Here is a 26,990-nt window from a genome sequence, read left to right as displayed (position 1 = left end):
CCAAATTAACGTTCCCGTTACCTTATAACCGTTTCAAATCGGTAACCAACATTAATTTTATGTATTGAAACTTTAAAATAACTATAATACAAATTGCTTACGATCATGTTCGGCCCCCCTCAGGTCTAAGTACATATTTAGATAGTAATGAAATCTTTTACTGGAGTCCAAATGAGTTGCGGGAAATCTCTACCGTTAAATAAATAAATAATCTGGCATCTATGCAGTAAATACACATTTAATTTTGAAAAATGAGATTAAAAAATTAACACAGAAATTAATAATCGTATTAACAATTTGCTGCTAACAGTAGTAATTTTAAAAAGACTCTTCCGACAAATCAAACAGTACACACTCAACTGTATAACGGAACGGAACAGACCAGAACTGAATACAATACGATACGATAACTGGGAACTAAATAGAAAAAAGCAAAAGTGTACGAATAGAATAGAAATCAATCATCCGTTACACGTGCTACATATATATACACCAACATTTGAGAACTACTTACAAATGTAGATATATATGTATGTAAGTAACTGTAATTTGAAAACAAAATTGAAATACGGAAATATTGTTTGTAAACAAACACCGTTTATAACAGTTACACATTAGAATTTTAAAATTAGTCTTAATTAATTGGTGCTACAGAAGAGATACAATAAATTAGAACTAACAAAAATACATATATTTAATACAAAATAAATAAAAAGAATGTGATGATTAAAATGATAAAAACAAGTCAGATTTAAAAATTAAATTCATAAATAAAATAATACTAAAAAAAAGTAATAATTATTTCATTAAAAAAAACCAGAAAGTTAATTCAATTAATACAATGATCAAGCGAAATAATTTATTTCTTTGCGTCTCTATCGTGCTGATGACAACATTAAATTTATGTCTTTCGAAACCTACGACATCTGCCGGTACAATCGATAATAATGACACTGAAACTAATGGCAACTCACAGATATTTGTCAACGAGATTATTCACATATTGGGCGATAATGGCGAGGTCAACACAATTTCTAGTAAAGACAGTGATTATCGCAGCCATTATGCAGCTCAAATGTTGTCATACATGAATCGTTCGGTTTATCCCTGCGAAGATTTCTATGAATATGCCTGTGGCAATTGGAAAAATGTAATAGATGAGCGCCAGGCTACACACAAACGTAATAATATTTTGGATATCGTATATAAATTGGCCGATATTGTGGATAATCTTTTACAAAGACCCCATATAAATGATGTGGCGCCAGAATATGCGGCAGAATTTGAGTTGGCTAAAAAGTTCTACAGCAACTGCCTGAAAGCTGAATTACATCCCATGCGCGCCTCTTCAGAGTATTTGGCGATTTTAAAAGAAATCGGTGGTTTTCCAGCTGTCAATGCTGAATGGAATGCCGAAAATTTCCATTGGCTTAATATGAGTGGCCACTTGAGCAATTACGGCATTAAGAATATTGTAAATGAAGCCATTCTACCCGAATATCCTTTTCCACCATATTTCAAAATGCCAGAATTTGGTTTCGACATCGAACTGCACTATGAGACCATAGAAAATACTTCCTCGAATGCCTATAAGGAAAATGAAAAACGTATGCGCGACATCTTGACCATTTATGGGGTGGAGGAAAATCGTATTGCTGGCATAATCACTGACACATTTGAATTTCTCAAAGAGATTTTGAAAGTTAAACAACAGTTCAATGAAGATGACTTTGAATGTAGTTTTCTCTCGAATCTTATGGAAGAATCTGAAATCTCTGCCCTAAAAAATCAATGGCGCTCGTATAATGAAATAGCTTGGATGGGTAAACGTTGGGAAAATATCAGCGACGAATTAGAGGACTGCTGTACACCCTGCTTATATTTGTATGACAAAATTTCTACTATTTGCGGAAAGCACAAAGAAGCGGCTGCAAATTATTTGTCACTTAAATTCCTATATCATATGGATTCTCGCATTAAGGATACAAAATTTCAAAAAGATTTCTGCACTTTAAGCCTTAAATCATCGATGAAATATTTCTTTGATCATTTATACATGAAGGTAAGAGCTTACATATTATGACTCACTTAAGTTTTGAGTGAAAACAATTAATTTAGCTTTAAATTATACAATTGAAAGTCTGTTAATTAGTTAATCATCTAAGGAATATAGTAGTAATTAACATTAACAATCTAATAGGCCATAAATTAATTTAAACTGTTCGAAGACAGAAGTAAGTAGTATTGAATGAGTTTGTAGAATGATTTTAAAAGGGCTTAATATACATACATATTTAATTGTTAACTTGATTGATTGTTCGACTGTTGAAGTGATAAAATGTTAGTAGAATAAAATTTTGTAACTCAATTTGCTACACAGCAATGTACAGTAGGGTGGCCCTTAATTAACGAAAGTTAGATTTTGGCCATTCTCAGTTTGGTGAAACCAGTTTGGTGAACATTAGTAAAAAAAAAAATCATCCTGAAAAAATTTTAGGTAAATCGGCTGGGGTTTTGAGATGCATTTACAAGGGGAATATGCATTTTTTTGTCAGTTTTTGTAAAAATTTTGCAATTAAAAAATTACTTTTGCAATTTAATTTAAAAGAATAGAAATGTGTATTTTTTTTAATGGCAGTTTCAAAAATCCATTTTCAAATTTTTAAACATTTTGTTAAACAAATTTCAGAATTTGTTTATCATCTCATTGGGATTTATTGAGAACATAATAGAGAATAAAAATATGAAAAAACAAGTATGAGAGCTATATTCGGCTGTGCCGAATCTTATATACCCTTCACCAAATTATACTTAAAAATATATTTTTTTTTAAATATTTTTATTTAAACAAAATCAATTTTTTTTTTTAATGTTTTAAAATTTGTTTAAAAATTTTTTTTTTCCAAATTGTTTTTTAATTTTTTTTAAAAAAAGTTTTCTCAAAATTTTTTTTTTAAATTTCTTTAATTAATAATTTTGGAAAAAGAATTTATGACAATAAAAAATTTTTGATGAAAAAAAAATTCGGGTTAAAAAATATTTTTTCCCGATTTTGACCCATTGTATGTCCAACTTACTATGGTCTTATATACGTCGTTGCAAAGGTCTTTGAAATATCTATCACTAGATATCCATATTGTGTATATTAATGACTTAGTAATCCAGATATAGTCCAAAAATAGGTCAAAAATCGAGGTTGTCCTAGTTTTTTCCTTATATCTCAGCCATTTGTGGACCGATTTTCTCGACCGAGCCGGACCGGAAGAATTTCGGAAATATTGACGTGTATGTAAGTTATTTGGGGGCTTCGGAAAGTTGATTTCAACACACAGACGGACATGGCTATATCGATTCCGCTATCTATAATGATCCAGAATATATATACTTTATGGGGTCGCAAAAGAAAAATGTGGAAATTACAAACGGAATGACAAACTTATATATACCCTTGCCACTCATGGTGAAGGGTATAATTATGAAAATATCTCTTATAGTTTTTCCGTACCTGTGATTTAAATTTTGAAATTTTTGATAAAAATCAATTATTTGGCAATTTTTTGGCGAATGAGCTCTATTTCGTTACTGTTATAAATTTTAAGTAAAACCTATTCAGAATATTATAATCCAGATAATTCTAAATATACTCTGAAAGTTTTACTAAAATTGGAAAACATTAAATCGTGAAGGTCAAAGGTCAAATTTTTCAATATTTTGAATTTTTAATTTAAAGAGCGAAATGTTGTATATTTTTGCGCCGATTTTGATGAAACTTAACAAAAATATAACACAAAGCCTAGTATTTACAAAAACAGCAGAAAAATTTAAATTAACCCTTTGCAGCACTTGGGGTTAAAATGAACCCAAACTCTTAAAATCATAATTATCCCTACACCACCATAGTGGGGAGGGTATTAGTTTGTAACACCAACCTTAAAGTATACCGATCGACTTAGAATTACTTTCTGAGTCGATTAAACGATGTCCGCCCGTCCGTCTGACTGGTCGGCTGGCAGTCCATGTAAACCTTGTGCGCAGAGTACAGGTCGCAATTTTGAACATATGTCGATCAAATTTGGTACATATTATTTTTTCGGCCCAACGAAGCCTATTGAAACTGGCTCAAATCGGTCCATTATTTCACCTAGCCCCCATACAAATGTCCTTCCGAAATTGGACTTTATTGGTCATAAATGTTTAATTTATATATGTATCTCCACAAATTCCGCTCCAAATAAGTTTTATATATACAAAATTCATGTTACCTAATTTTGTTACGATCCATAATTAGTCATATCTTCCATATAGACCCGCTTCCGAAAATCACTTTAACGTGCATAAATCGCTTAAAATTGTTGGTATACACACAAAATTCAACATAGTCTACTTTAATATAGACATAAATCACATGACCTAATTTCATGGTGATCGGTCCATAATTGGTCATAGCCCCCATATAAGGCCCACTTCCGAAAATCACTCAAAAATATATATTATTGAAATTTTAAAAGAAAAATGTTTTTGCTCTTTTACTTAGGGTAGGGTATTACATGGTCGGGCTTGACCGACCATACTTTCTTACTTGTTTTTTTTACATTTCTATTCTTTTGAAGTAATTTTTTAATGGCAAAATTTTTAAAAAACTGAAAAAAATGCATTTTTCCCCTTGTAAATGCATCTCAAAACTTCATAGGGCTTGCGGCACGTCTTAACCCCAGCAGATTTACCTAAAATTTTTTCAGGATGATTTTTTTACTAATGTTCACCAAACTGGGTGGTGAGAATGGCCAAAATCCAACTTTCGTTTATTAATGGCCACCCTAGTGTACAGTGCCTTTTTTTCGCGGTTGTTAAAAAAGTTCACGCACCAAACGCAATTAAGTTTTTTATTCAATATTTTCAATTATTTTGAAATAAATCTATTTTATTTTAATAATAACTGCGGACATATTTCAAAAGACAATTTTTAAATAAGGGAAGTATTCCTCACACTTGCAAAAAAAAAAATGAAATTATTTATATAATTTTTCACAGGAAAAATAATTTGGTTTATTTTAGAAATTTGTGATGATGTTTTTGATTCCAAATGACCTAAAAAAGTGATTTTCATTACTTATACAACATTTGCCATCACGTAGTGGTATGCCAAAAATTTCGCTAAAATTAGTTATATCCCTAGTGTACATACTAACTGCACAACATAAAATTTGGATTAATTTATTTGTTTCGTTGATTCGTGAATTGATTTTGAATTAATTCAAATGAATTAGAAAAAATAACAATATACAACACCAAACTAAATTTCGAGGCCCTACCAATAAATTTTGATAGAGGAGACAAAAAAAAGACACGTGTATCGGCGTTTTGAAAGTTTACATCTGAATTTCATTTGAGGTGGGGTTAAAGTTTCCCAACTCTGCCACATTCTTATTGTTAATCGTCATAAGAAACCATGTGATCCTTACATTTTAGGTATAAACTGTGTTCAGCAAATTTATGTAAAATGTTACGGAGATCATTTTTGTAGAATATGTTAACCCTCTAAATCCTCAAGGCATGGGTCTTTTTTGTCCTTCTTTTAAAAATGAGCTAAAAACACCATTACAACAGGGATTTAAGGTGTTAAAATGTTCCGCAAAAATATTATCCGTAAAATTTTACTATAAGTCCCTAAATACACCAAAACGGAAAATTCAATCAGAAAGTCAGAAATAAGACATAATAAAAGAGAGCCGAGGGTTAATTTCGCATTTATTAATAATTTTATATTAAAGAACACTTTAGGTATAAAATGCATTCAGCAAATTTATGCAAAATGTTACGGAGAACATTTTTGTAGAATATGTTCCCTCTAACTCCTCATAGGCATGGGTGTTTTTTGTCCTTCTTTTAAAAAAGAGCAACAAACTCCATTAAAACAGGGATTTAAGGGGTTAAAATGTTCCGCAAAAATATTGTCCGTGAAATTTTACTATAAGTCATTAAATACACCAAAACGGAAAATTCAACCAGAAAGTTAGAAATAAGACACAACAAAAGAGAGCTTACGGTTAATTTCGTATTTATTAAGAATTTGGATAGGAAGTCTTCATAAATTACATTTTTTTAGCTCTAGGCAATTCCACTTTATTACCATACGCATATTTCAGCTATAAGCTGAAATTTTTATTGATTTTTTGTCTCCTCTATCAAAATTTATTAGTCGGACCTTGTAATTTTGGAAAAAAATTGATTTTGTTGTATAGTGTAATTCATATGAATTGAATTGATTGATATTTGAATTGATTTTTTAAGTAAATCGACAGAAATCACTATCGTTTTGTTATTCAACTAATTTTGTATATAAAAGACAGCAAGCATTACTCTCGTTTTGTATGTATATCAGCTAGTACAGTCCAATGACAAACAATTCATAGATTTGAAATTCCCAAATCTAATGAATCTAGCGACAGAATTCGGGATTCAACTATTAGGTATAGGCGAAAATCCTAACAAAATGGGAAAATTTTGTTTATTTTCTAATAGAAACTTAAATTTTTATTTTTTATTCCCACTAGATCTGCTCTTGAATTTGAATGATTGCAGCTAATTTTTGGTTTCATTCATTTGAATTGCAATTCATTGTTCTAATTCATTTGAATGAATTCAAAATCAATTCAAACGAATTTGAAATGAATTGCAATACACTTTAACAACTTCATTTGAATTGAAAACGAATTGCAACTCATTTTTACAAATTCATTTGAATTGGAAATGAATTGAAATTCATTTCTGCCTAATTCGTTTGAATTGATTCAAATTTCATTCAATTCTTTTTTGGTTGTGAAATGAATTAATTCAAACGAATTAATTCGTAACGAATTAAAATCAAAAAACAATGATTCATTTACAGCTCTGATTTGCACAATTATATTTTCTGAACACAATTTACAAAATTTTCAATTTTCTATTATTATACCACTCATTCCGTTTTGTAATGTCTACATTTTTCATTTGCGAACCCACAAAGTATGTATATTCTGGATCGTTATAGATAGCGAAGTCGATATAGCCATTTCCGTCTGTATGTTGAAATCAACTTTCCGTATCCCCAAATAACTTACATACATACATCAATATATCGGGAATTCTTCAGGCTCGGTTGCTATTTAAAATCAGTCCACAAATGGCTGAGATATAAGGAATAAACCGGGACAATCGTGATTTTTGGACGATTTTAGATCTATATCTGGATTACTAGACAATATGGATGATAGATATTTCAAAGTCCATTGCAACGATGTATATAAGTTGGACCTACAATAGGTCAAAATCGGGAAAAATATTTTTTAACCCGAATTTTTTTTAATCAAAAAATTGTTTGTCATAATTTTGTTTTTCAAAAAAAAATTTGGAAAGTAAACAAACAAATATTATTCAGCTGTGTTCGTAACTCCATTAGTCATAGCTCCCATATAAGTCCCGCTTCCGAAAATCACTTTAACGAGTATAAATCTCTTAAAAATGTTGGTACCACATATTATTAAACAGAAATAACTCTCATATAGACATAAATCACATGGTGATAGGTTCATAGTTAGTCAGAATATCCACTTCAGAAAATAAATTATTGAGTTTGAGTTCATTTACTCAGTGTAGGGTATTATATGGTCGGAATTGGCCGACTATAATTTTTTACTTGTTTTAATTATGAATTAAGATATCAATGAATTAAACTCAAATTATATTAATTAATTCGAAGATCTGGCTGTGACACGGAATTAAAATATAAAATCATCATTATTTTGTTTATAATTGTAATTTAACTGACCATTAAACCATTTTCTAAATAAATACACGATTTTCCTTTTTCCAGCTGTACTTCAACGATGAGTTACACGAAGAGGTATCTGTCCTTATCAAAGAAATACGTCAAAGTTTACGTTTAATTTTGCAAGAGGCAAATTGGTTGGATGAACCCACGCGTCAGGCGGCACTACTTAAGGAATCTACAATTGCCGAATACATAGGACGCTACGAAAACATGAATATTACCAAACGTTTAATAGAGGAATTGAAACAATTGAAATTTGTAAATGGCAGTTATGAGGCGAACAATTTAAATTTGCGTAAATTCAAACAATACATGACCCGCTTCAATGGTCTCAACTTTGAAGAATTGGATAATACTACAAAACCGCTGGATCTAGTGGTTGGCATGCAAGTGAACTCATTTTATTATAATCTTGACAATTCGATTTATGTTATGGCGGGCACTCTACTGCCACCAGTTTACAACAAGGCCTGGCCGAATTCATTGAAATACGGCACATTGGGCTATTTGATTGGTCATGAATTTACGCATGGCTTCGATACGGTGGGAGCGAATTACGATGAAGCTGGCCAAGCCAACTATTGGTGGTCTAACAAATCGGGCAAGGTCTTTAAGGAGCGCTCTAAATGCTATGCGGATCATTATCAGCGTTATTTGATACCGGAAATTAATCGCAACATTAATGGCAATCTAACGAATGATGAGAATATCGCCGATGGCGGTGGTTTGCGTGAAGCTTTAATGGCCTATCGTCGCTACATAAAAAATGTCACCAAAGAACTAGACTCGATTTCAGCATTATACAAGGAAGAACAAATGCCCGGATTAGATTTGTCGCCTGAACAATTATTCTTTTTGGGCTTTGCCCAGCTGTGGTGTGCCTCGTATAAGGAGGCCGACTACTGGGATGAACTAACGGATGAACATACAATCGATAAGTATCGTGTTCTTGGTGCTGTATCGAATAATGTTGATTTTGCAAAAGTCTACAATTGTCCGGTGGGCAGTAAAATGAATCCGACGTCTGATAAATGTGAAGTATGGTAGTCATTTGAGGTTATTAGCTTTAAGTAGATTAGCTTAATTTTTTGTTATTGTTTAAAAGTTGTATTGTAAATAAAAATGTACGTATATTTTTTTTAAAAATGTTTAGGCATTATTAAATTTTCTAAAGTATTGATTTGGAATGAAATACATTTTAGTATGCTTGCAGAGGAGATGTTGCAGAATTGGAGAATTCATCTTATCTTGATCCTTAAACGTAGGTTGAAATTAACTTTCCAAAACTTCCGAGAATTTTTCTACTGAAAATTTAAATTGGTAAAAATATAAAATATTTGGTAAGTCTAGTATAATAAAGATTTAATCCTAGAATTAACATTCATGAATTCATAGTCCAGATATTGAAGGATATTTTAAAATCGTACTAATTTAAAATTTTAAAATGGTACTAATAGAGAAAATAAAATCGGAACATGAACTTTGAACCTAGTAATGGTGTTCTGCAAATCGAATCCACATGAAGTATTTGTTTTACTTTCGATTATACAAAATCGAGCAGAACATAAATTTCTCAATTATTAGTTGTGCTGATTTTTTGAGCTGATAACTCAGTGCTCAAAAGATCGGACATCGTTATATCGACTACCCTACATATTAGGATCCAGAATATGAAGTGAGTGGCAATACAATAATGAGTGGCAATCATTGGCGTAGATAGAGGGGGGCTTTCCAGATAAGAATTTGGAAAGTCGCATACACATTTTTTTGGATTTGTAGATTCTTCCGTTAAGAGATTCCAGTGCCCTAGAACATTAATCATGGGGTTTTTGGAACCCAAAAAGTTAAAAACTATTCCAATGCCAAACGTACAACGGAGCACATGTAATATTTGGTTTTAAAAACGGTTTACAAGCAAAAATAAAAACTATTCGAAACCAGAAAATAATAATGATTTAAAAAGCCTAAGCCAAGCACTTCAAAATAAACAGTATAAAATAAACAGCCTTTGCACGACTAGATGGAGTTGTAGATATGAAAATTGTAAGTCAGTAATTAGAAATTACGCTGTAATTAAAAGTGATCTTGAAGATTTTTATATAAAATCAACATTAGGTAAAAGCTAGAATCTGGATTTGCCGGATTATATTCCTTCAGTTGATTATTAGAAGTTAAATATATATAATCCAGTAATAGATAGCATAGTTTTTAATATCGAATACCGATTCCAAAACGTTCCATTACCTAAAGCTGTTAACAATTTCTTTAAATTAGATTTCAATGGCGCCGATGAATTCATTATTAATTACAAAAATGTTTTGCAAATTGATTGAAAATTATAAAAATATTTTATAAAATAAATTAGCAGTTTTAAATATTGAAAATGAAGTAGTTATGTTAGCAAACTGAATTTTTGTGATATTTTAGTTTTGTTTTAATAAAAACTTATTTTTTTTATAAAAAAAATAGTTTATTTTTACTATTTGGGAAGGGCACTTGCCCACCCCAGAATAATAGTCTAGCTACGCTTATGTTGGCAATACAATAATAATTAAAACAAAAATAATTTAACAGCTTGATTATGAACATAAGAGATTTATGAGTTATCATAAATTCACAATTTTACAAAAAGAAATTTAAAAAAAAGCTTCTCCATAGGATTTTAAATTTGGACCATATTTATACTACTGGAACCACAATACATCAAAATTGTGTAGTGGTTTACAAAGCCTCTAAAATTTGTACATATTTTCCTTGGCCATACAATATTTTAAATTCTCCAGAATTTCGAAATTCGCTTAGTTTGGTTTTTCTATATGATCAAAGATTATATTGTTTGATAAATGCGAGGAAAAAACCTAAAGTAATAATGTTAATAATTGTAGAAAACTACCCGCATTAATATGAGAATGAAATAAATCTGTAACTTCTAAACGGTAAGTCCGGTTTATATTTTTTTGGGGTAATTTTGACCAATTAATTCATTGCTTGGAACTAATATTCAAATTAATATTATAGAAATTACAAACGGAATAACAAACTTGTCACAAGGTATATAACTAGATGACATCGACTAATTGTAAGATGAAATTACTTTAATATCTTCTCTGCCACCCCACTGTGCAACTATAATTGCACAGCTGTTTTGGGATGCCGCTGTCAACAATTTTAGGTTAAGTTTACACAACAAAAGAATTATTTTATTTTTTGTTTTTAAGCAGTAATTTTAGGAAAATGTTAAGACTTAATATTTTAAAGCAATTACCACGAATTACTCTAGTTTCATACGGTAAACATGCAACAGTGACTTCAATGCAATGTTGCGACACAAATAAACTAACTCAAAGTGCAACACAACTTCCTTTTAATGCGACAACAAGAAATGTTTTCATTTCATGCCGTTTGGAGAAATACAATCGCAAGTCGGGTGCGAAAGACGCAGAATCAGATAGTGAAGATGAAGCAGGACCAGAATTTAAAGATGAAAGAGATTCAAAGGTGGTGAAAACCAAAGTAAATTCATTAAGAGCCGATTTATTGTTGAAAGCCGGTCTGGGTATAGCAAGGAAGTAAGTTTGCTGGTATACGGTTATTGAAGAACTAGTACCCAATTTATTGTATTATTTGTACATATATTTTAGCAAAATAGAAAATATCTTTTATGAAAGTAGAATTCGCATTAATGGCAAAAAGTTGGCCAAGAAAAGTGTGCAGGTGGGTCCTTAAATTTCAATTGTTAAAGTCAATTTTTTAAACTAAAAATTCCTATTGTCTATTTACAGCTCAACGAAGGTGATGAAATTGATGTTATTCGTGGCTTTAGCCAACAAAATCCTTCCCATTTGGTGGTTTCACGTGTGGTTATTTTATCGTCCTCTGAGCGGGAAGAGGGTTATAGTGTAAATCTGAGACGTTATAAAAGTTTATTAGTTGAAAATTATGCTGGCGTTAATGCCTTTAAATCATCTGCAGTTTCTGATCATTAAATCTTATATATAAATACGCCAAAGGTTTTTTGTGGTACAATTTTAAGTATGTTATTGTCCACCAATATTGATGAAACATATATGGTTTAAAAGGTTTTTTTCTCTAGATGTGCACAATATAAAAGGATTCCTTCCATAAATTTGGTAAAAAGCGTTTTAAAAGTGGTCAAATTTCGCCCACCAGGCGATCCTAGTAATAATAAATGAGCCAAACCTGTTGATTTCGAATGCATATAATAAACGAAACATGAAGAATTAATTGCAAGTCTAATAAAGTAAGTATACATACTTTAAAATTCTACCATCTCGGCATAACGACTAAAAAATATGTAATTAGAAAAGTATGAGTTCAAGTTTAAGGTTCTGTATATGGATTTACTTATGTATAAGTAGGGCCTACTATTACAGATATCTACATATTTTAGTGACTATTAAATTATATTTAGAACCAAGCATAGAGCAATGCATATAGGGCAGAAACCAGAAAATACTCTATGTCATCGCGTAAAGCCCTGAAATGTTTGTATCGAAAGTTGACATATTTTCTAATTTCAGGAAAATACAGTGCTGTTACAAAATGTAGAATTTGTAAAATATAAAAAAAACAAAAAATTTATTTTCAGTTTAATTTGCTGGCTTTTTCTTTTTATTCTTTTTGCGTTTCTTTTTAGGGTTTTTATTTGGATTACCTTTGATTTTGTGCACTGTTAGCGCCTTATATTCTTCGCTCAGAAAATCATCTGAATTCTCCGAAACATCAGCATCTTCCAAAGCGTTAGTATCCTTAGTGACTGTAATGTCTTTATCAACATCCAGCTCCATAGGCTCAGTTTCTTCAGCAATTGTTGATTTTGAAATGGGAATTTTATCCATTATTTCCGATAAAGCATCAACTGCTTGATCTCCATCTAGTTTTATATCATCCATTTCAACTTGATTGTTTTTACCGAACGATATAAAGTCGCCCGACCAAGGTTTTACCACATTCTCTGATATTGCCTCTTTATTCACGTCTGCTTTAATTTGTTCTTCTGAGTTTTCTTTTTTTGGCTTTATCAATTTCTTTTTTAAATGTTTCTTTACTTTTATAGCCTCTTTTTTAATTTTTGCTGGTTTCTTACGTTTCTCTAACCATTTGTTTAGTTCTACACTAAGTGGCAGCAAATTCTTTGGAAACACCATACACAAGGCTTGTACCCCAAATAATTCCTCTATAAAATTTTCCAACTTTGGTTGGGCATATACCGGCTGTGTTTCATCCTTGACTTGTGCATTTCTCGCCACTAAACTAATTATATGATTCGGTTTAATGCTCAGCGATATGAAGACACAACCACTTGTTTGATTATTTATTTTGCGAAGAGAACTTTCCAAACCCAAACATATACCTTTCTGGGTGGCAAAAGGTCTGGGTTCTAGTTTACTTTCTTTAATTGCCTTTTGTAAAAGAGATTTCAAATGGTCCATTTCTTGTTGGTCTAAAATTGGGCTGTAGAATAGACATTAATTGTCAGCAATTTAGTTCAGATTTCTGTCTGCTTACCATTTTGTTATGTTCGGATTCGCTAATATAGCTTTTAATTTCGGTAGCAACTTTTGTTTGCCTTTAGTTTCCTTGGCTTTGACCTTGGCCAAACTCATTTCTAAAGTATTTGTGTATTTTTAAAGGAAATAAATAATAAAAAAACTTTTCTCAACTATTAAACAAATGCTGATGCACATGGATTTGTTTTGATTTAGCTGAGAGGTATGTTCAGTGCATAGATGTTCAGTAATTAGAAATCATATGTTTACAGTGTTGCCAGTTCTAGTGAAATTTGAAATGGTAATGTTTTGTTCGTTATTCCAGTTTATTTGAAAAGCTAACGGTACCCTTAAATTAAATTTTAACCAATAATATGTGACCGGCAATAGGTTTCAATTAAAATCCAATTGCATTCATTTGTCGTGAAATATTTAATGAAAATTTATTCAAATGTAAATCCAATCGCATTCATTTGTCGTGAAATATTTAATGAAAATTTATTCAAATGTACTACAATTTGCTTTTGTTCTGATTTTTGATCGTATCAATTGATTTAAATGATAGTACTTGGACCTACCTGTGTTAAGCAATATATCTAGCGCATTTCAAATTTCAGTGATCAGTAAATTTTTACTATCGAAAATTGTAATTTCACTAGTTTAATTTTTTTTATTATTCACATGTATTATTAGTTGTGTTCGCGTACTTAATAATTTGTACAAATTATCACTGGAAGTTACGGGATTCCTTTCGTTTACTTTTAAGAACTTGTAACGAGAGATCAAGAGAGTGTTAAAAGTGACAGTTCGTAGATAGAGAACATGATCGATTTTTGTCCAGTAAAAAATATCCAGTAACTTTATTTTAGAGAGTAAAAATAAATTACTCTCAATCTGAAAAGTAACAAAAAAAGTACGCGAACAACAATTTGTAAAAATAAGTTGTATTTTATTATAAATTAATTTAAAACGTTTGTTTTGGGCTATTTTACTTCTTATCTTTGCAAAACTTGTAAATTGTATTAATTTTCAACTTTTTAGTTTTGTTTGCATTTGCAACCATATGTTTTAAACGTTTTTTATGTTGATATTTTTTACTGGAAAAAAAAGTCCAGTAAAAAATATCATGTTCTCTATCTACGAACTTTTAACACTCTCTGGCTCTCTCGTTACAAGTTTTTAAAAGTAAACGAACGGAATCCCGTAACTTCCAGTGATAATTTGTACAAATTATTACAAATTAAAGTTACTGGATAATTTTAACTGGAAAGTACGAGATCAGTAAAAACTTTGAAAAATTGCAAAATTAACAGGAAATGCAATTAAATTTCATTATCAGTAAAAATGTTAAAAGTTATAAAACCAATTTGGTACCTAAGAAATATATTAAATGGTTCAAAATATTAGCTAAGATCATCACGATTGTAGTTCCCAAATCAAATAACGCAAAGGTGAAGATGAGAATGAAGTTGTGAGATAATGAGAATAATTGACATTTTAAACACATTAGAAGAGTTCATAATGTTCACATGTAAACATAAAGGTTTTCAAAGACCCAATTATCTATAGACCCAAAAAAATACTAATGTTGTTTTAGTTATTATTTTTTTTATTTTAAACACTAGTTTTACTTAAAGCTAATAGAAATTATAAAATTTCAATAAATTATTTAGTTTAAAATTATAACTAAAGCTACGTGTACACGCTTGTCAGATCTTAAAACGTTGTCAGAAAAATGCGCAATGGTTAACACAACCATTTGAACTTATTTTGAAACATTTTTCTGACAACGTTGTAAGATCTGATAACCGTGTATCAGAGGCATACGTCCTTAAACTTAAGATTAAGTTAATTGAATTCATAATCACCCAATGATGGCATCACATCAGTAGCATATGTAAATTTCTTCGCTTTACGATTAGATATTTCCTTTTGGCGAATATCGGAATTGGTTTCTGAAAGTTCACCGATCAAGGATCTGGTTGACATATTTTCAATTTTCTCAGAGTCAGAAATAGTTATCATAGTAGAGTTATGCGATGTGGTTGATTCTGTAGTTATTTCATTGGTGGAGTAAACCTTTTCTAGAGAACTTTCCGTTGTAGAAGCAAAATATTGTGTAGTTTCGTTCTCATTTGTAGTAGTCTCAGTTTCATTTAATGTCATTTGTGTGGTAGATTCTTCTTTTTCACTTTCTGGCACGGCGGTTGTCTCTGCATTTTTTTCCGTTGCAGTTTGATGTAATAATTCCATTGTTTCTTGGATCGTGGCGAGTGTAGTAGAATCGGCAATTGTTGACTCATTCGAGTTTGTAACCATTTGTGTAGTAGATTCTGCTATTTCAGATTTAGACATAGAAGTTGTCTTTTCAAACATTTCCGTTGTGGTTTCATGTATTAATTCCGAAGAAGAATTGGGAAGTTCAGTTGTCGTTTCTATAGAAATGAATTCTGTTGTTTCACTCTGGTTTGGTTCAATTTGTGTGGTATATTCCGCTATTTCATTAGATTCTGACTTGGAAGTTGTGGTTTCATGTGATGATTGTGTTGTCATTTCTTGGCTCATAGCTGTTATAGAAGAACCAGGAAGTTCTGTTTTGATTTCGTTGAAATTTGTTGTGAATTCTCCTAATGTTTCTCTTGGAAATTCTGTAGAGGTTTCGTTGATATTTGAAATTTCTGCAATTATAGTCGTTGTTGCAATTGTTGATTGAGTTGTTCGGTCTTTGAAGAATTCTGTTGTAGTATCTTGGATCGCTTCAGTAACCTCTATATTTGTAGTTGATTCAACTAGTTCCACAATAGTTTCAGTAGTTGATTCCAATGTCAATTGTGCCTCTGTTATTACTTCAGTGGTGGTTTCACTTTGAGTGTTAGCTAGAGAAGTGGTTGATAAATCAATGACATTTTGAGTGGTGGATTCCAATAGTTTTGGTATTTCAGTAGTAGTCTCCTCGGGTAATGCAGTTGTTGCCAGATAAATAGAATCTACTAATGGTGTGGTGAAGGAATCGGCAGTATCATCTGTTGTAGATTCAATTACCCATGAAGAAGTTGTAGTTCCTTCATATACTTCAGTTGATAGATCACGGGATTCAGTTGAAAATGAAATCGAATTTCCTTCGGTTGTAGAAAACTCAAGAGATTCTGTTGTTGCTTTTGTTGAATCAGTTATATGAACATTTGTGGTTGATTCCATTAGTTCTGTTGTGAATTTACCAGCTTGACTTTCTGTGGTGTATTCCTCAGGACTCATATTTGTAGTTCTTTCATATACATCAGTTGTTAGATCACTGGATTCAGTTGAAAATGAAATCGAGTTACCTTCGGTTGTAGATACCTCAAGAGACTCTATTGTTGCTGTTGTCGAATCTATATCAGTTATATGAATATTTGTGGTTGATTCCATTAGTTCAGTAGAGAATTCATCCGTTTGTCTTTCTGTGGTGTATTCCACAGGACTCATATTTGTAGTTCTTTCATATATTTCAGTTGTTGGATCACTGGACTCAGTTGAAAATACAATTAAATTTTCTTCTGTTGTAGAAACCTCAAGTGATTCTATTGCTGCTGTTGTTGAATCTATATCAGTTATGAGAGCATTTGTGGTTGATTCCATTAGTTCTGTAGATAATTCATCCGTTTGCCTTTCCGTTGTATATACCTTAGGACTTGTAGTTGTAGTTATTTCATATACATCAGTTGAAAATGAGTTGGAATTACTTTCGGTTGTAGATTCCTCAACGAATTCGATTGCTACTGGTGTATCAATTGTTACTTCGGTTGTAGTCGTTTCGAGAATAGGTGAACTTGTAGTGTTGCTTTCTAAATCCACTTGAGTTGAGGTTACTGTAGTCTCTTCTGAAATTGTTGTGGTGCTGGTATTTGGTATTTCGGTTGCTACTTCAACTCCCTCAGTATTAGCTGGCTGTGAATTAATATTTTCTGTTGTAATCTCTTCAACAAAAGGCAAAATCGTGGAGTTATCAATCGATAATGTGGCGTTTTTTTCCGTTGATTCAACTACTTCATTGCTGTAGGGTGTTGTACTCCCATACCTTTCTGTTGTTTCCATAATAGAAGATTCCGTGGTTTTCATTTCATTATTTTCGACGTTTATTCCCTCAGTGGTTGAGGACTGCACATTAGCCAAGGTGACATTATATATTAAAGTTGGATTTTCCGTACTGGATACAATAATCGATTCTGTGGTACTACTTATAACATGAGTTCCATTTTTAATTGTTTCATTTATCAATGGTTGAAGCAAATTAAGTGAATTCAATATTTTATTAACATAATCTTTGTTGTAAATAAAAGTTTTCTTCGGAGGATTGTAAGGCTTGTATTGTTTATAGTTATAAGGTTTTTGATTTTTAATATATTGCTCTGCTAATTTAACAAAATCTCCTCGATTTTTAAACAAATTATAGGGATGTTGTCTCGAGTCGGCATCTTTCGTAATTCGTCCAAAGGATAGACGAAAATTATCTGCTTGATTTTTAGCTACTGGATTTGAAAACTGTCTTGTTACTCTGCCATAATTTAAACTGTTGGCCGTGGCAATTATTACAAAAATTATAAAAATCTTAGATGACATGTTGTTAAGAGTGTGAAACGTTAACTGTTGAGGTTTGCTGCTTGTCCCAGGCTTTAAATACTAGTGATTATTTTGTCGTTGAGACACTGTTACCTGTCCCATTTTAAAATCAAATCCCTATTGTTATTTACTTAATGCCTTTCATTTTAAAAAGGGGTTTTTCCATTTTCTCGTTAAAAGATTAAGTACCTTTTTTACCTGTACCTCCTTTGACATTGCGAAACTATGTAATAAATGTACCTATAATTTAGTTTTTGTTATTTGTTAAAATGTATACAGGTATGTTTGATTATATTGTTTATAATTCCAAGTGGGTGGTATATTTTTTAAACTACTAATGAGCTATAATTCCAGTTGTACTGGATTTTTGGAAATATTTTATATTTGCAGGGAATTTCAAAATATATTGTAATAATTTTGGGAAAAGCCTATTTTAAAAGGAGTGTAAACGTTTTGGCAGCATTAAATATGCACGTGAAATAATAATTAGAGTAATAAATGTTAGAAATTGGAAATACACATAAATGATAGCAATGCTTAACCATTTGAATGAATTCCAATTTTAATTATTCAGTATTTTTTGTGATAACCCAATGATGGATTTCTCAGATGACATCTGTTAATACCATTTCTTATCTATGATAAACTAGATTTTGAATAGAACATTTTGGAATTTTTAAAATTTTATAGTCAGCAGTTTTCTCAAAAACTAAATATTTATTAAGTTAGCCGAATAAATGAATTTCGCTGGAAATAATTTTATTTATGATGATTCTTATTTAGCTGATATTTCAATTCATATTTAAGAAAATATTTCACTTAATTTCAAAATTTTTATGAAAATTAAGTTAGAAATCGATCATATCTGGTATATATTAGTAGATATAATGCTTTGAGTTACCTATTTTTTAGCGGGTTAAAATTTTATGAACTTGCGGTCAAAGTTCGCCAATATTTTCTAAAGATTCATTATTAAAATTCTTCAATAAATATATAAAAGTCAGCTAGTTGTGAAAAATTACCTTTGATCGATGATTTACTGACCAATTCAGTAAAATTATATACATATATGATGGAAACGTTTGCAATAGTTCAAAATAATAAAGCTTAAGTAAATTCACCCATGTGTTTCTGAAACATATTTTGTTCGGTACATTTTTTATATGTAGTTTGACGTTGATCCTTGGCAGAAATATGAGTGATCTCAGATCGAGCTCCTTTTCTTGATTAAACGCTTATTGGCCAAGTTATCAGCGAATTTAGATATTTTGAGTTTTTATATAAAAAATCGGTGTTTGGTCAGAAATATGAATGATCGGTTTTTGTTCAGAAATATGAGTGATCACAGATCGAGCTCCTTTTCTTGATTAAACGCTTATTGGCCAAATTATTAGCAAATTTATCTATTTTGATTTTATATATAAAAAATCGGTTTTTGGTCAGAAATATGAGTGATCAGAGATCGACCTCCTTTTCTAGATTATACACTTATTGGCCAAGTTATAAGCGAACATATTTATTTTGAGTTTTTGAGAATTTAGAAATTTTGAGTTTTTATATAAAAAATCGGTTTTTGGTCTGAAATATGAGTGATCACAGTTCGAGCTCCTTTTCTTGATTAAACGCTTATTGGCCAAGTTATTAGCGAATTTAGATATTTTGAGTTTCAATATAAAAAATCGATTTTTGGTCAGAAATATGAGTGATAACAGATCGATCTCCTTTTCTTGATTAAACGCTTATTGGCCAAGTTATCAGCGAATTTAGATATTTTGAGTTTTTATATAAAAAATCGGTGTTTGGTCAGAAATATGAGTGATCGGTTTTTGTTCAGAAATATGAGTGATCACAGATCGAGCTCCTTTTCTTGATTAAACGCTTATTGGCCAAATTATTAGCAAATTTATCTATTTTGATTTTTTATATAAAAAATCGGTTTTTGGTCAGAAATATGAGTGATCAGAGATCGACCTCCTTTTCTAGATTAAACACTTATTGGCCAAGTTATAAGCGAACTTAGATATTTTGAGTTTTTGAGAATTTAGATATTTTGAGTTTTTATATAAAAAATCGGTTTTTGGTCTGAAATATGAGTGATCACAGATCGAGCTCCTTTTCTTGATTAAACGCTTATTGGCGAAATTATCAGCGAATTTATATATTTTGAGTTTTTATATAAACAATCGGTTTTTGGTCAGAAATATGAGTGATCACAGATCGAACTCCTTTTCTTGATTAAACGCTTATTGGCCAAGTTATTAGCGAATTTAGATATTTTGAGTTTTTATATAAAAAATCGAAATATGGTCAGAAATATGATCACGGATCGTAAAAACGTTTTGTGGACTATTGCGAAGATTAAAAAAAAAACCAGGCGTTCTGCGAGTTTAGATATATCGAATAAAATTGGGCGTTGTAAATTTTTCTTACGAATTTTACTACGAACATTTAAAAACAAATTAGCCAAATAGGTGCAGCCGTTTTTTGGTCAGAAATAAATCTAAAAAAGTGGGTGTAAAAGTGAGCGTGGTCAATTGTTCCTTCAGTAAAAACTTAAATTGATAATTACGAACATTTAAACAAAAAATTAGCCAAATCAGTGTAGCCGTTTTCCGATTTTAGATGAATCGAAAAAAGTGGGCCTGGTCAATTTTTCATTCCGTAAAAACCTAAGTTGCACCATTAGCAATATTTTAAAAAAAAATTATTAAAATCGGTCCGGCCGTTCTCAAGTGATGCAATTACCAACGAACGACATATGAATTTTATTTATATAGATATATCCATAATAAACTCTTTAAGAGCTTAAGAGATTAGAGTTTTAAAAATGGAATACAATATTTACATATTTTTCGAAAATCTTAAGAGATAATTTTGTATTGATTACGACTCCGTTATTACTAAATACAAGAACTATTAGGTAATAATTAGTTTTTGCATTTCGTCTTGTAAACTCATTTCTAAAATTCTGAATTTTATGTTGTTACAATTATCCAAACCGTAACTTTGTTTATCTTTTAATTTTAATAAAATTTATCGTTTTAAGAGTTCGCCATAAAAAGTAGTAAATTGTATCCGCGGAATCACAAGTTTTTAGTTATAAGCCGGTTCGTTAGAGTTGTTTTAATTGAATTTTACAGTATTTAATTTGAAATAAACATATGTTTGGCAGCTCCCTTTAAATAAAATAACTAAACGTTATCCAACACTACTTTAATTGTCCAAACAATTTACAACACTAATCATGCACTGAACACACCCAATGGCCGGCATCAAGTGACAGTCAGACGTGAAAATTTGTTTATTGATACAATTTGCAACGCGTTTTTTATAAAATTTTTAATAAAATCTGGTAAATATTATTGAAAAATTAATAGAATATCAAACAAAATATATAATTGAACTTGAAAAATCAATATACTAAATATAAAAGCAAATATTTGTATAATTAAATGATAAAAATTTATAAACATGTGTTGAGCTCTAGTAAACGTTTTGCTACACAATTGTTAAATGTGCCTCTTTTTTCCCTCCACAGAAAAGAAAACGTTTTGAAATATGGATTCAGATTTGTATGATGAATTTGGCAACTATATAGGTCCCGATTTGGACAGTGATGAAGATGAGGAGCAAAGTATTTATGGCCAGCAGGATCAACAAGATGAACAGGATGTTAGTATAAAAATATTTGATTAAATTCATTTTTTGTTAAAGTAATTTTCTTTATGTTCTTGTGCAGGAAGAGGCCATGGACGATGAAGAAGATCATAATGAAGATGAAGACAAAGAAGTCACTGCAGTTGTTTTACATGAGGACAAACGTTATTATCCCACAGCCGTTGAAGTTTATGGTCCCGATGTTGAGACCATAGTACAAGAAGAGGATGCCCAAGCTTTGGATAAACCCTTAATAGAACCAGTCAAGAAATTAAAATTTCAAATTAAAGAACAGGAATTACCCGAAACCTCTTACAACATGGAATTTATGGCCGATCTTATGGACACACCTCCGCTTATACGTAATGTGGCCTTAATTGGTCATTTGCATCATGGCAAAACCACATTTGTCGATTGCCTGGTCCGTCAAACACATCCCCAATTTGAAATGAACGAAGAACGTTCATTGCGTTACACTGACACCTTGTTTACGGAACAGGAACGTGGTGTTAGCATTAAGGCTACCCCGGTTACTTTGGTCCTGCAGGATGTCAAGCAGAAAAGTTATTTAATGAATATTTTTGACACACCCGGCCATGTAAACTTTTCCGATGAGATTACGGCGGCCATGCGTATGTGTGATGGTGTTGTGGTATTTGTTGATGCCGCCGAGGGTGTCATGCTAAATACGGAGAGACTGTTGAAGCATGCAGTGCAGGAGAAAATGGCCATTACATTATGTATTAATAAGGTGAGATGGATATGATTACAGAAAATTTAATCTGCAGTTTTAAACAGTCAAACTAATTTTAAGTACTATTTTATGCATCATATTTATCTCAATTTTAGATTGATCGCCTAATCCTAGAATTGAAATTGCCACCTCAAGACGCTTATTTCAAACTCAAACACATTGTTGAAGAGGTCAACAGTTTGCTGAGCACATATGGCAGTGCGGAGGATACTACTTTGGTTTCACCGATCTTGGGAAATGTTTGCTTTGCCAGTTCTCTTTATGGTTTTTGTTTCACATTGAAATCTTTTGCCAAATTATATGCCGATACCTATGAAGGCGTTAATTATATAGAGTTTTCCAAACGACTGTGGGGCGATATGTATTTCCACAGTAAATCGTAAGTATTGGCAAAATATAAACTAGATATAATTACATACCTCTACTTAATTGAATTTTTTGTTTTTTAGGCGCAAATTTACCAAAAAACCACCACACAATTCGGCTCAGCGTAGTTTCGTTGAATTCATATTGGAACCCATGTACAAGGTGATTGCCCAGGTGGTAGGTGATGTTGATACTACCTTAGCCGACACCTTGGCGGAGTTAAACATACGCATTACCAAAGAGGAAATGAAATCGAATATACGTCCTCTTCTGCGTTTAGTTTGTAATCGCTTTTTGGGTGATTTTAGTGGTTTTGTTAATATGTGCGTGGAACATATAAAATCGCCTTTGGATAATGCTAAATCGAAAGTAGATCATATTTACACGGGACCAAAGGAGAGTGATATGTATCGTGATATGATTGAGTGCAATCAGAATGGTTCTCTGATGGTGCACAGTTCGAAAATGTATCCCAACGATGATTGTACATTTTTCCAGGTTTTGGCTCGAGTTATTTCAGGAACTTTGCATGCTGGACAAGAAGTTCGTGTGTTGGGTGAAAACTATACCCTGCAAGATGAAGAAGATTCGCGTATTTTACAAGTCGGAAGATTGTGGGTCTATGAAGCTCGCTATAAAGTTGAATTGAATCGTGTTCCAGCTGGTAATTGGGTTCTTATTGAGGGCATAGATCAGTGTATAGTCAAAACTTCCAGTATTGTGGATATCAAGGCCACTGATGATTTGTATATCTTTAGACCTTTGAAGTTCAACACACAAAGTATCATAAAAATTGCTGTGGAACCTGTTAATCCCTCGGAGTTGCCCAAAATGTTGGATGGTTTGCGTAAAGTTAACAAATCCTATCCCTTATTGTCCACCCGCGTAGAAGAATCTGGTGAACATGTTATTTTGGGCACAGGAGAACTTTATTTGGATTGTGTTATGCACGATTTGCGTAAAATGTATTCAGAAATCGACATTAAAGTGGCAGATCCTGTGGTGGCATTTTGTGAAACTGTGGTGGAAACCAGTTCGTTGAAATGTTTTGCTGAAACACCCAATAAGAAAAACAAAATCACTATGATTGCTGAGCCTTTGGAAAAGGGTTTGGCGGAAGATATAGAAAATGAAGTGGTGTCAATAAATTGGAATAAGAAAAGGTTGGGAGAATTCTTCCAGGTTAACTATGATTGGGATTTATTGGCAGCCAGATCTATATGGGCTTTTGGTCCTGACAATACCGGACCAAATATTCTGGTGGACGATACGCTGCCCTCGGAGGTGGATAAAAATTTGTTAACCTCGGTGAAAGATTCCATAGTGCAAGGTTTTCAATGGGGTACCAGAGAAGGACCCTTGTGTGAGGAGCCCATACGCAATGTTAAATTTAAAATTCTAGATGCTGTTATAGCCAATGAGGCTCTACACAGGGGAGGAGGTCAAGTTATACCCACAGCCAGACGGGTGGCCTATTCAGCGTTCCTTATGGCCACACCACGACTAATGGAACCTTATCTATTTGTGGAAGTACAAGCACCAGCAGATTGTGTGTCAGCTGTTTACACTGTCTTGGCTAGAAGAAGGTTTGTTGTTGTACACTGCATACAAAAATTAAATGCGTAAATTTATTATTTCTTTTTGCTTTCTTACAGAGGTCATGTCACCCAAGATGCTCCTGTGTCCGGTTCCCCCATCTACACCATCAAAGCTTTTATACCCGCCATTGATTCATTTGGTTTCGAAACCGATTTACGTACCCATACACAAGGTCAAGCATTCTGCTTGTCCGTCTTCCATCATTGGCAAATTGTACCCGGTGATCCTTTGGATAAATCTATTGTCATACGTCCTCTAGAACCTCAACAAGCTTCGCATTTGGCTAGAGAATTTATGATTAAAACTCGCAGACGCAAAGGTTTGTCAGAGGATGTTTCCATTAATAAGTTCTTCGATGATCCCATGTTGTTGGAGTTGGCCCGTCAAGATGTTTTGCTTAATTATCCTCTATAAGAATATGCTATGGATTTTATATATTTACTTATAGGTATATTAAGATTCTGTTTTGAATAAAGTTTTTAAAACAGTAAATTTCTTTGTGTGCTTATTTAAAAAACTTTTCACACCAACAGCTTTTATGCATTTATGTAAGTGTAAAGCTAAAAATTGTATGAGTTTGAAGCTTTAAAAAGCTTATGTGTCACAAGTATCATTTTTTGTCAATAGATGTCCTTAACTGGGTGGTGAAGAAATTAACATTGTCAAGATTGGCCGTAATTTTAACGTGATTATTTATTATTATTTATTTCTATACAAGCAAATTATTAAAAATTTTCTGGCTTTAAAATTTAAAGTTTAAATCAGCGAAATGCAAACTCACACCACTACAGTTTTTAGATATTGTAGTTGTATGAGTTGAGAATTATTCTCTGGCAAAAACAAAAACAACTAGCTGAAATAATGAAATAAACAAGCATAAAAGCGTAACACAACCTGCTTCTATCAATGCTCATGCGAGACTGACTGTTTTTATACAATGTGTGTGCTTGCGTACATGTGAAAATAAAAACAAGAGAGCTCATTTGAGAGCTCATTGCATTTCGCTGGTTTAAATACATATATTTTATTATATTATCCGAATAATACTTCCATCTAAAACAGTTATTTTTCAACGTAAAAATAAAAGTTCGCATGAAACTCTTAAAAAATTGTTTAAATATGTCAAATGATCAAATGAGTTTTATTTTATGACGGAAAAAATAAAAATCCTCAAATGAGTTTTTTTTTATGACAGCTATTTAAAACTCCTTTTTTAAGTGTTTAATGCGAACTTTTATTTTTACGTTAAAAAATAACTGTTAACTGTGGAGTTGAGATCATTTTTTTAATATCGCCATAGATTCTGACACACCGTGACTCTAACATAGAGATTTTTTGATTTCATATTTTATGGATAACCGTTATATAGTAAAAAGCAAGTACCGTTGCTTTTTACTCGTTATACGTTCGAAAAGTCGAGAAATTGTTAAAATTAATAATAATTGAAAACCCTAATGAATACCATAAAAATTTGTTTCAAATTACACAATTCTTTAATTTTTGTGTTAAAATATTTTTTCATTTCATTTATTGTAATATTAAAAGCCACATTTGGCCAATTATACTAATACTAATATACATTCAATATCAATATTAATACTAAATATTACTAAGTTTAACAAATTCATATTCATTCATATTTTAGGTATTTAAAATTTTATGAACCAGGACATAATTATAACCTCAAAAATGAATAGGTATTTCGAATTTGAAAGTAGTGAATACAGCCTCCTTATTTTTTGAAAAACTTAAATCGCAATGTTTGTGGGGGGTAGTTGTTGTTTTTGCAACAACATCAGTCACAGATATAGATCAAAAACCACAACAAATGGTTGTTGTGGTTTTTTTTTGCTTATATTTCAGCTATTTGTGTGATGATTTTCTCGATTTTAAATAGAAACAAAACCGGGTCTATAGCGGATATATTGTTGTATCAACCATATAAGTATTTAAGTTATTTGGGGGCTACGGAATGATGATTTTAAAATACAGACGGACATGGCTATATCGACTCCGCTATCCAGAATAAATATACTTTATGAGGTCGCAAATGAAAAATGTAGAAACTAAAAACGGGAGAGTTTTTTTAAAACATTTCGATTTTGCTGGGGGAAATTCCTTTTTCCGCCACCCTGAGTCTGTGCCTGCCCTGCCATTGAAGTGGTAAGTTTTGTACGATTGTAACTTTTTAACCAACATGGATTTTTAGTTAATTTGTTTTGCTATTGAAGGTGTTTTATTAGTTCGTTAGTTCGGTAACGGTAAAAGCTGAATGGGTATTTTAGGGGTAACGGTAAACAACCTTACAAAATATGAAGTCAAAATCTATGAATATGTTGTCTAAGACGGTCTATATTAAATAAGTATTAAAAACACTTACCTCTAAAGTTTAGTGTCTAAACTATTCGTCTACGAAGTGAATATTTGCCAAATACTTTAATTCATTTTTTTGCACGCACAAATCACACTACATTTTTTATTTAATAAATTATATACATATGTATGTAGGTACATATTTTTTATTATAAAAAACATAATTTTTTATAAAAATAATTTATCTTTTCTGATTTTTTATATTTTATTTCCTTTTAAATAAACATACAAACAAATACAACAAAACATACGAGCAAAATACACGAAACAAAAAAATATGCGACAGAGACTGCGCTGTAGACTTCACTGCATTAAAATTTGG

General features: G+C 31.5%; 5 protein-coding genes across 5 annotated transcripts; 3 read left to right on the top strand and 2 right to left on the bottom strand.

Annotated features, from left to right (window-relative positions):
• The first annotated feature begins 625 nt into the window (after positions 1–625).
• Positions 626–8,908, top strand: Nep7 (Neprilysin 7). Its single transcript, XM_065515958.1, has 2 exons — positions 626–2,062; positions 7,853–8,908. The coding sequence occupies exons 1-2, from the start codon at positions 842–844 to the stop codon at positions 8,855–8,857; spliced, it is 2,226 nt and encodes a 741-aa protein (XP_065372030.1). The 5' UTR covers positions 626–841; the 3' UTR covers positions 8,858–8,908.
• Positions 8,909–11,029: 2,121 nt separating this feature from the next.
• On the top strand, positions 11,030–11,818 carry LOC135957950 (mitochondrial transcription rescue factor 1). The gene is made up of 3 exons (XM_065508804.1): positions 11,030–11,379; positions 11,452–11,524; positions 11,593–11,818. The coding sequence occupies exons 1-3, from the start codon at positions 11,045–11,047 to the stop codon at positions 11,794–11,796; spliced, it is 612 nt and encodes a 203-aa protein (XP_065364876.1). The 5' UTR covers positions 11,030–11,044; the 3' UTR covers positions 11,797–11,818.
• Positions 11,819–12,408: 590 nt separating this feature from the next.
• On the bottom strand, positions 12,409–13,480 carry LOC135957941 (uncharacterized). Its single transcript, XM_065508792.1, has 2 exons — positions 13,340–13,480; positions 12,409–13,285 (listed from the first exon to the last, which is right to left on the bottom strand). Exons 1-2 carry the CDS (start codon positions 13,435–13,437, stop codon positions 12,421–12,423), a joined length of 963 nt encoding a protein of 320 aa, XP_065364864.1. The 5' UTR covers positions 13,438–13,480; the 3' UTR covers positions 12,409–12,420.
• Positions 13,481–15,168: 1,688 nt separating this feature from the next.
• On the bottom strand, positions 15,169–17,919 carry LOC135953149 (serine-rich adhesin for platelets-like). Its single transcript, XM_065502863.1, has one exon. It carries the CDS (start codon positions 17,917–17,919, stop codon positions 15,169–15,171), a length of 2,751 nt encoding a protein of 916 aa, XP_065358935.1.
• Positions 17,920–21,167: 3,248 nt separating this feature from the next.
• LOC135963943 (116 kDa U5 small nuclear ribonucleoprotein component) lies at positions 21,168–24,787 on the top strand. Its single transcript, XM_065515957.1, has 6 exons — positions 21,168–21,271; positions 21,458–21,591; positions 21,659–22,327; positions 22,426–22,709; positions 22,780–24,282; positions 24,352–24,787. Exons 2-6 carry the CDS (start codon positions 21,478–21,480, stop codon positions 24,707–24,709), a joined length of 2,928 nt encoding a protein of 975 aa, XP_065372029.1. The 5' UTR covers positions 21,168–21,271; positions 21,458–21,477; the 3' UTR covers positions 24,710–24,787.
• The last annotated feature ends 2,203 nt before the right edge of the window (positions 24,788–26,990 follow it).

The sequence above is a fragment of the Calliphora vicina genome, chromosome 1 (genome assembly GCF_958450345.1).
Source record: "Calliphora vicina chromosome 1, idCalVici1.1, whole genome shotgun sequence".
NCBI lineage: Eukaryota > Metazoa > Arthropoda > Insecta > Diptera > Calliphoridae > Calliphora > Calliphora vicina.
Note: the sequence above shows the minus strand (reverse complement) of the source record. Positions and strands in the feature narration are given on the sequence as shown.

Bases quoted from the DNA above. Each gene is read 5' to 3' on its own strand.
- LOC135963943 (XM_065515957.1), top strand. From the start codon at position 21,478: ATGGATTCAGATTTGTATGATGAATTTGGCAACTATATAGGTCCCGAT. The intron at 22,328-22,425 runs GTGAGATGGATA...TCTCAATTTTAG, and splicing joins TTACATTATGTATTAATAAG to ATTGATCGCCTAATCCTAGA. The intron at 24,283-24,351 runs GTTTGTTGTTGT...GCTTTCTTACAG, and splicing joins ACTGTCTTGGCTAGAAGAAG to AGGTCATGTCACCCAAGATG.
- LOC135957941 (XM_065508792.1), bottom strand. From the start codon at position 13,437: ATGAGTTTGGCCAAGGTCAAAGCCAAGGAAACTAAAGGCAAACAAAAG. The intron at 13,286-13,339 runs GTAAGCAGACAG...TCTATTCTACAG, and splicing joins AATCCGAACATAACAAAATG to CCCAATTTTAGACCAACAAG.
- LOC135957950 (XM_065508804.1), top strand. From the start codon at position 11,045: ATGTTAAGACTTAATATTTTAAAGCAATTACCACGAATTACTCTAGTT. The intron at 11,380-11,451 runs GTAAGTTTGCTG...CATATATTTTAG, and splicing joins GGTCTGGGTATAGCAAGGAA to CAAAATAGAAAATATCTTTT. The intron at 11,525-11,592 runs GTGGGTCCTTAA...GTCTATTTACAG, and splicing joins TGGCCAAGAAAAGTGTGCAG to CTCAACGAAGGTGATGAAAT.
- Nep7 (XM_065515958.1), top strand. From the start codon at position 842: ATGATCAAGCGAAATAATTTATTTCTTTGCGTCTCTATCGTGCTGATG. The intron at 2,063-7,852 runs GTAAGAGCTTAC...TCCTTTTTCCAG, and splicing joins TTGATCATTTATACATGAAG to CTGTACTTCAACGATGAGTT.
- LOC135953149 (XM_065502863.1), bottom strand. From the start codon at position 17,919: ATGTCATCTAAGATTTTTATAATTTTTGTAATAATTGCCACGGCCAAC.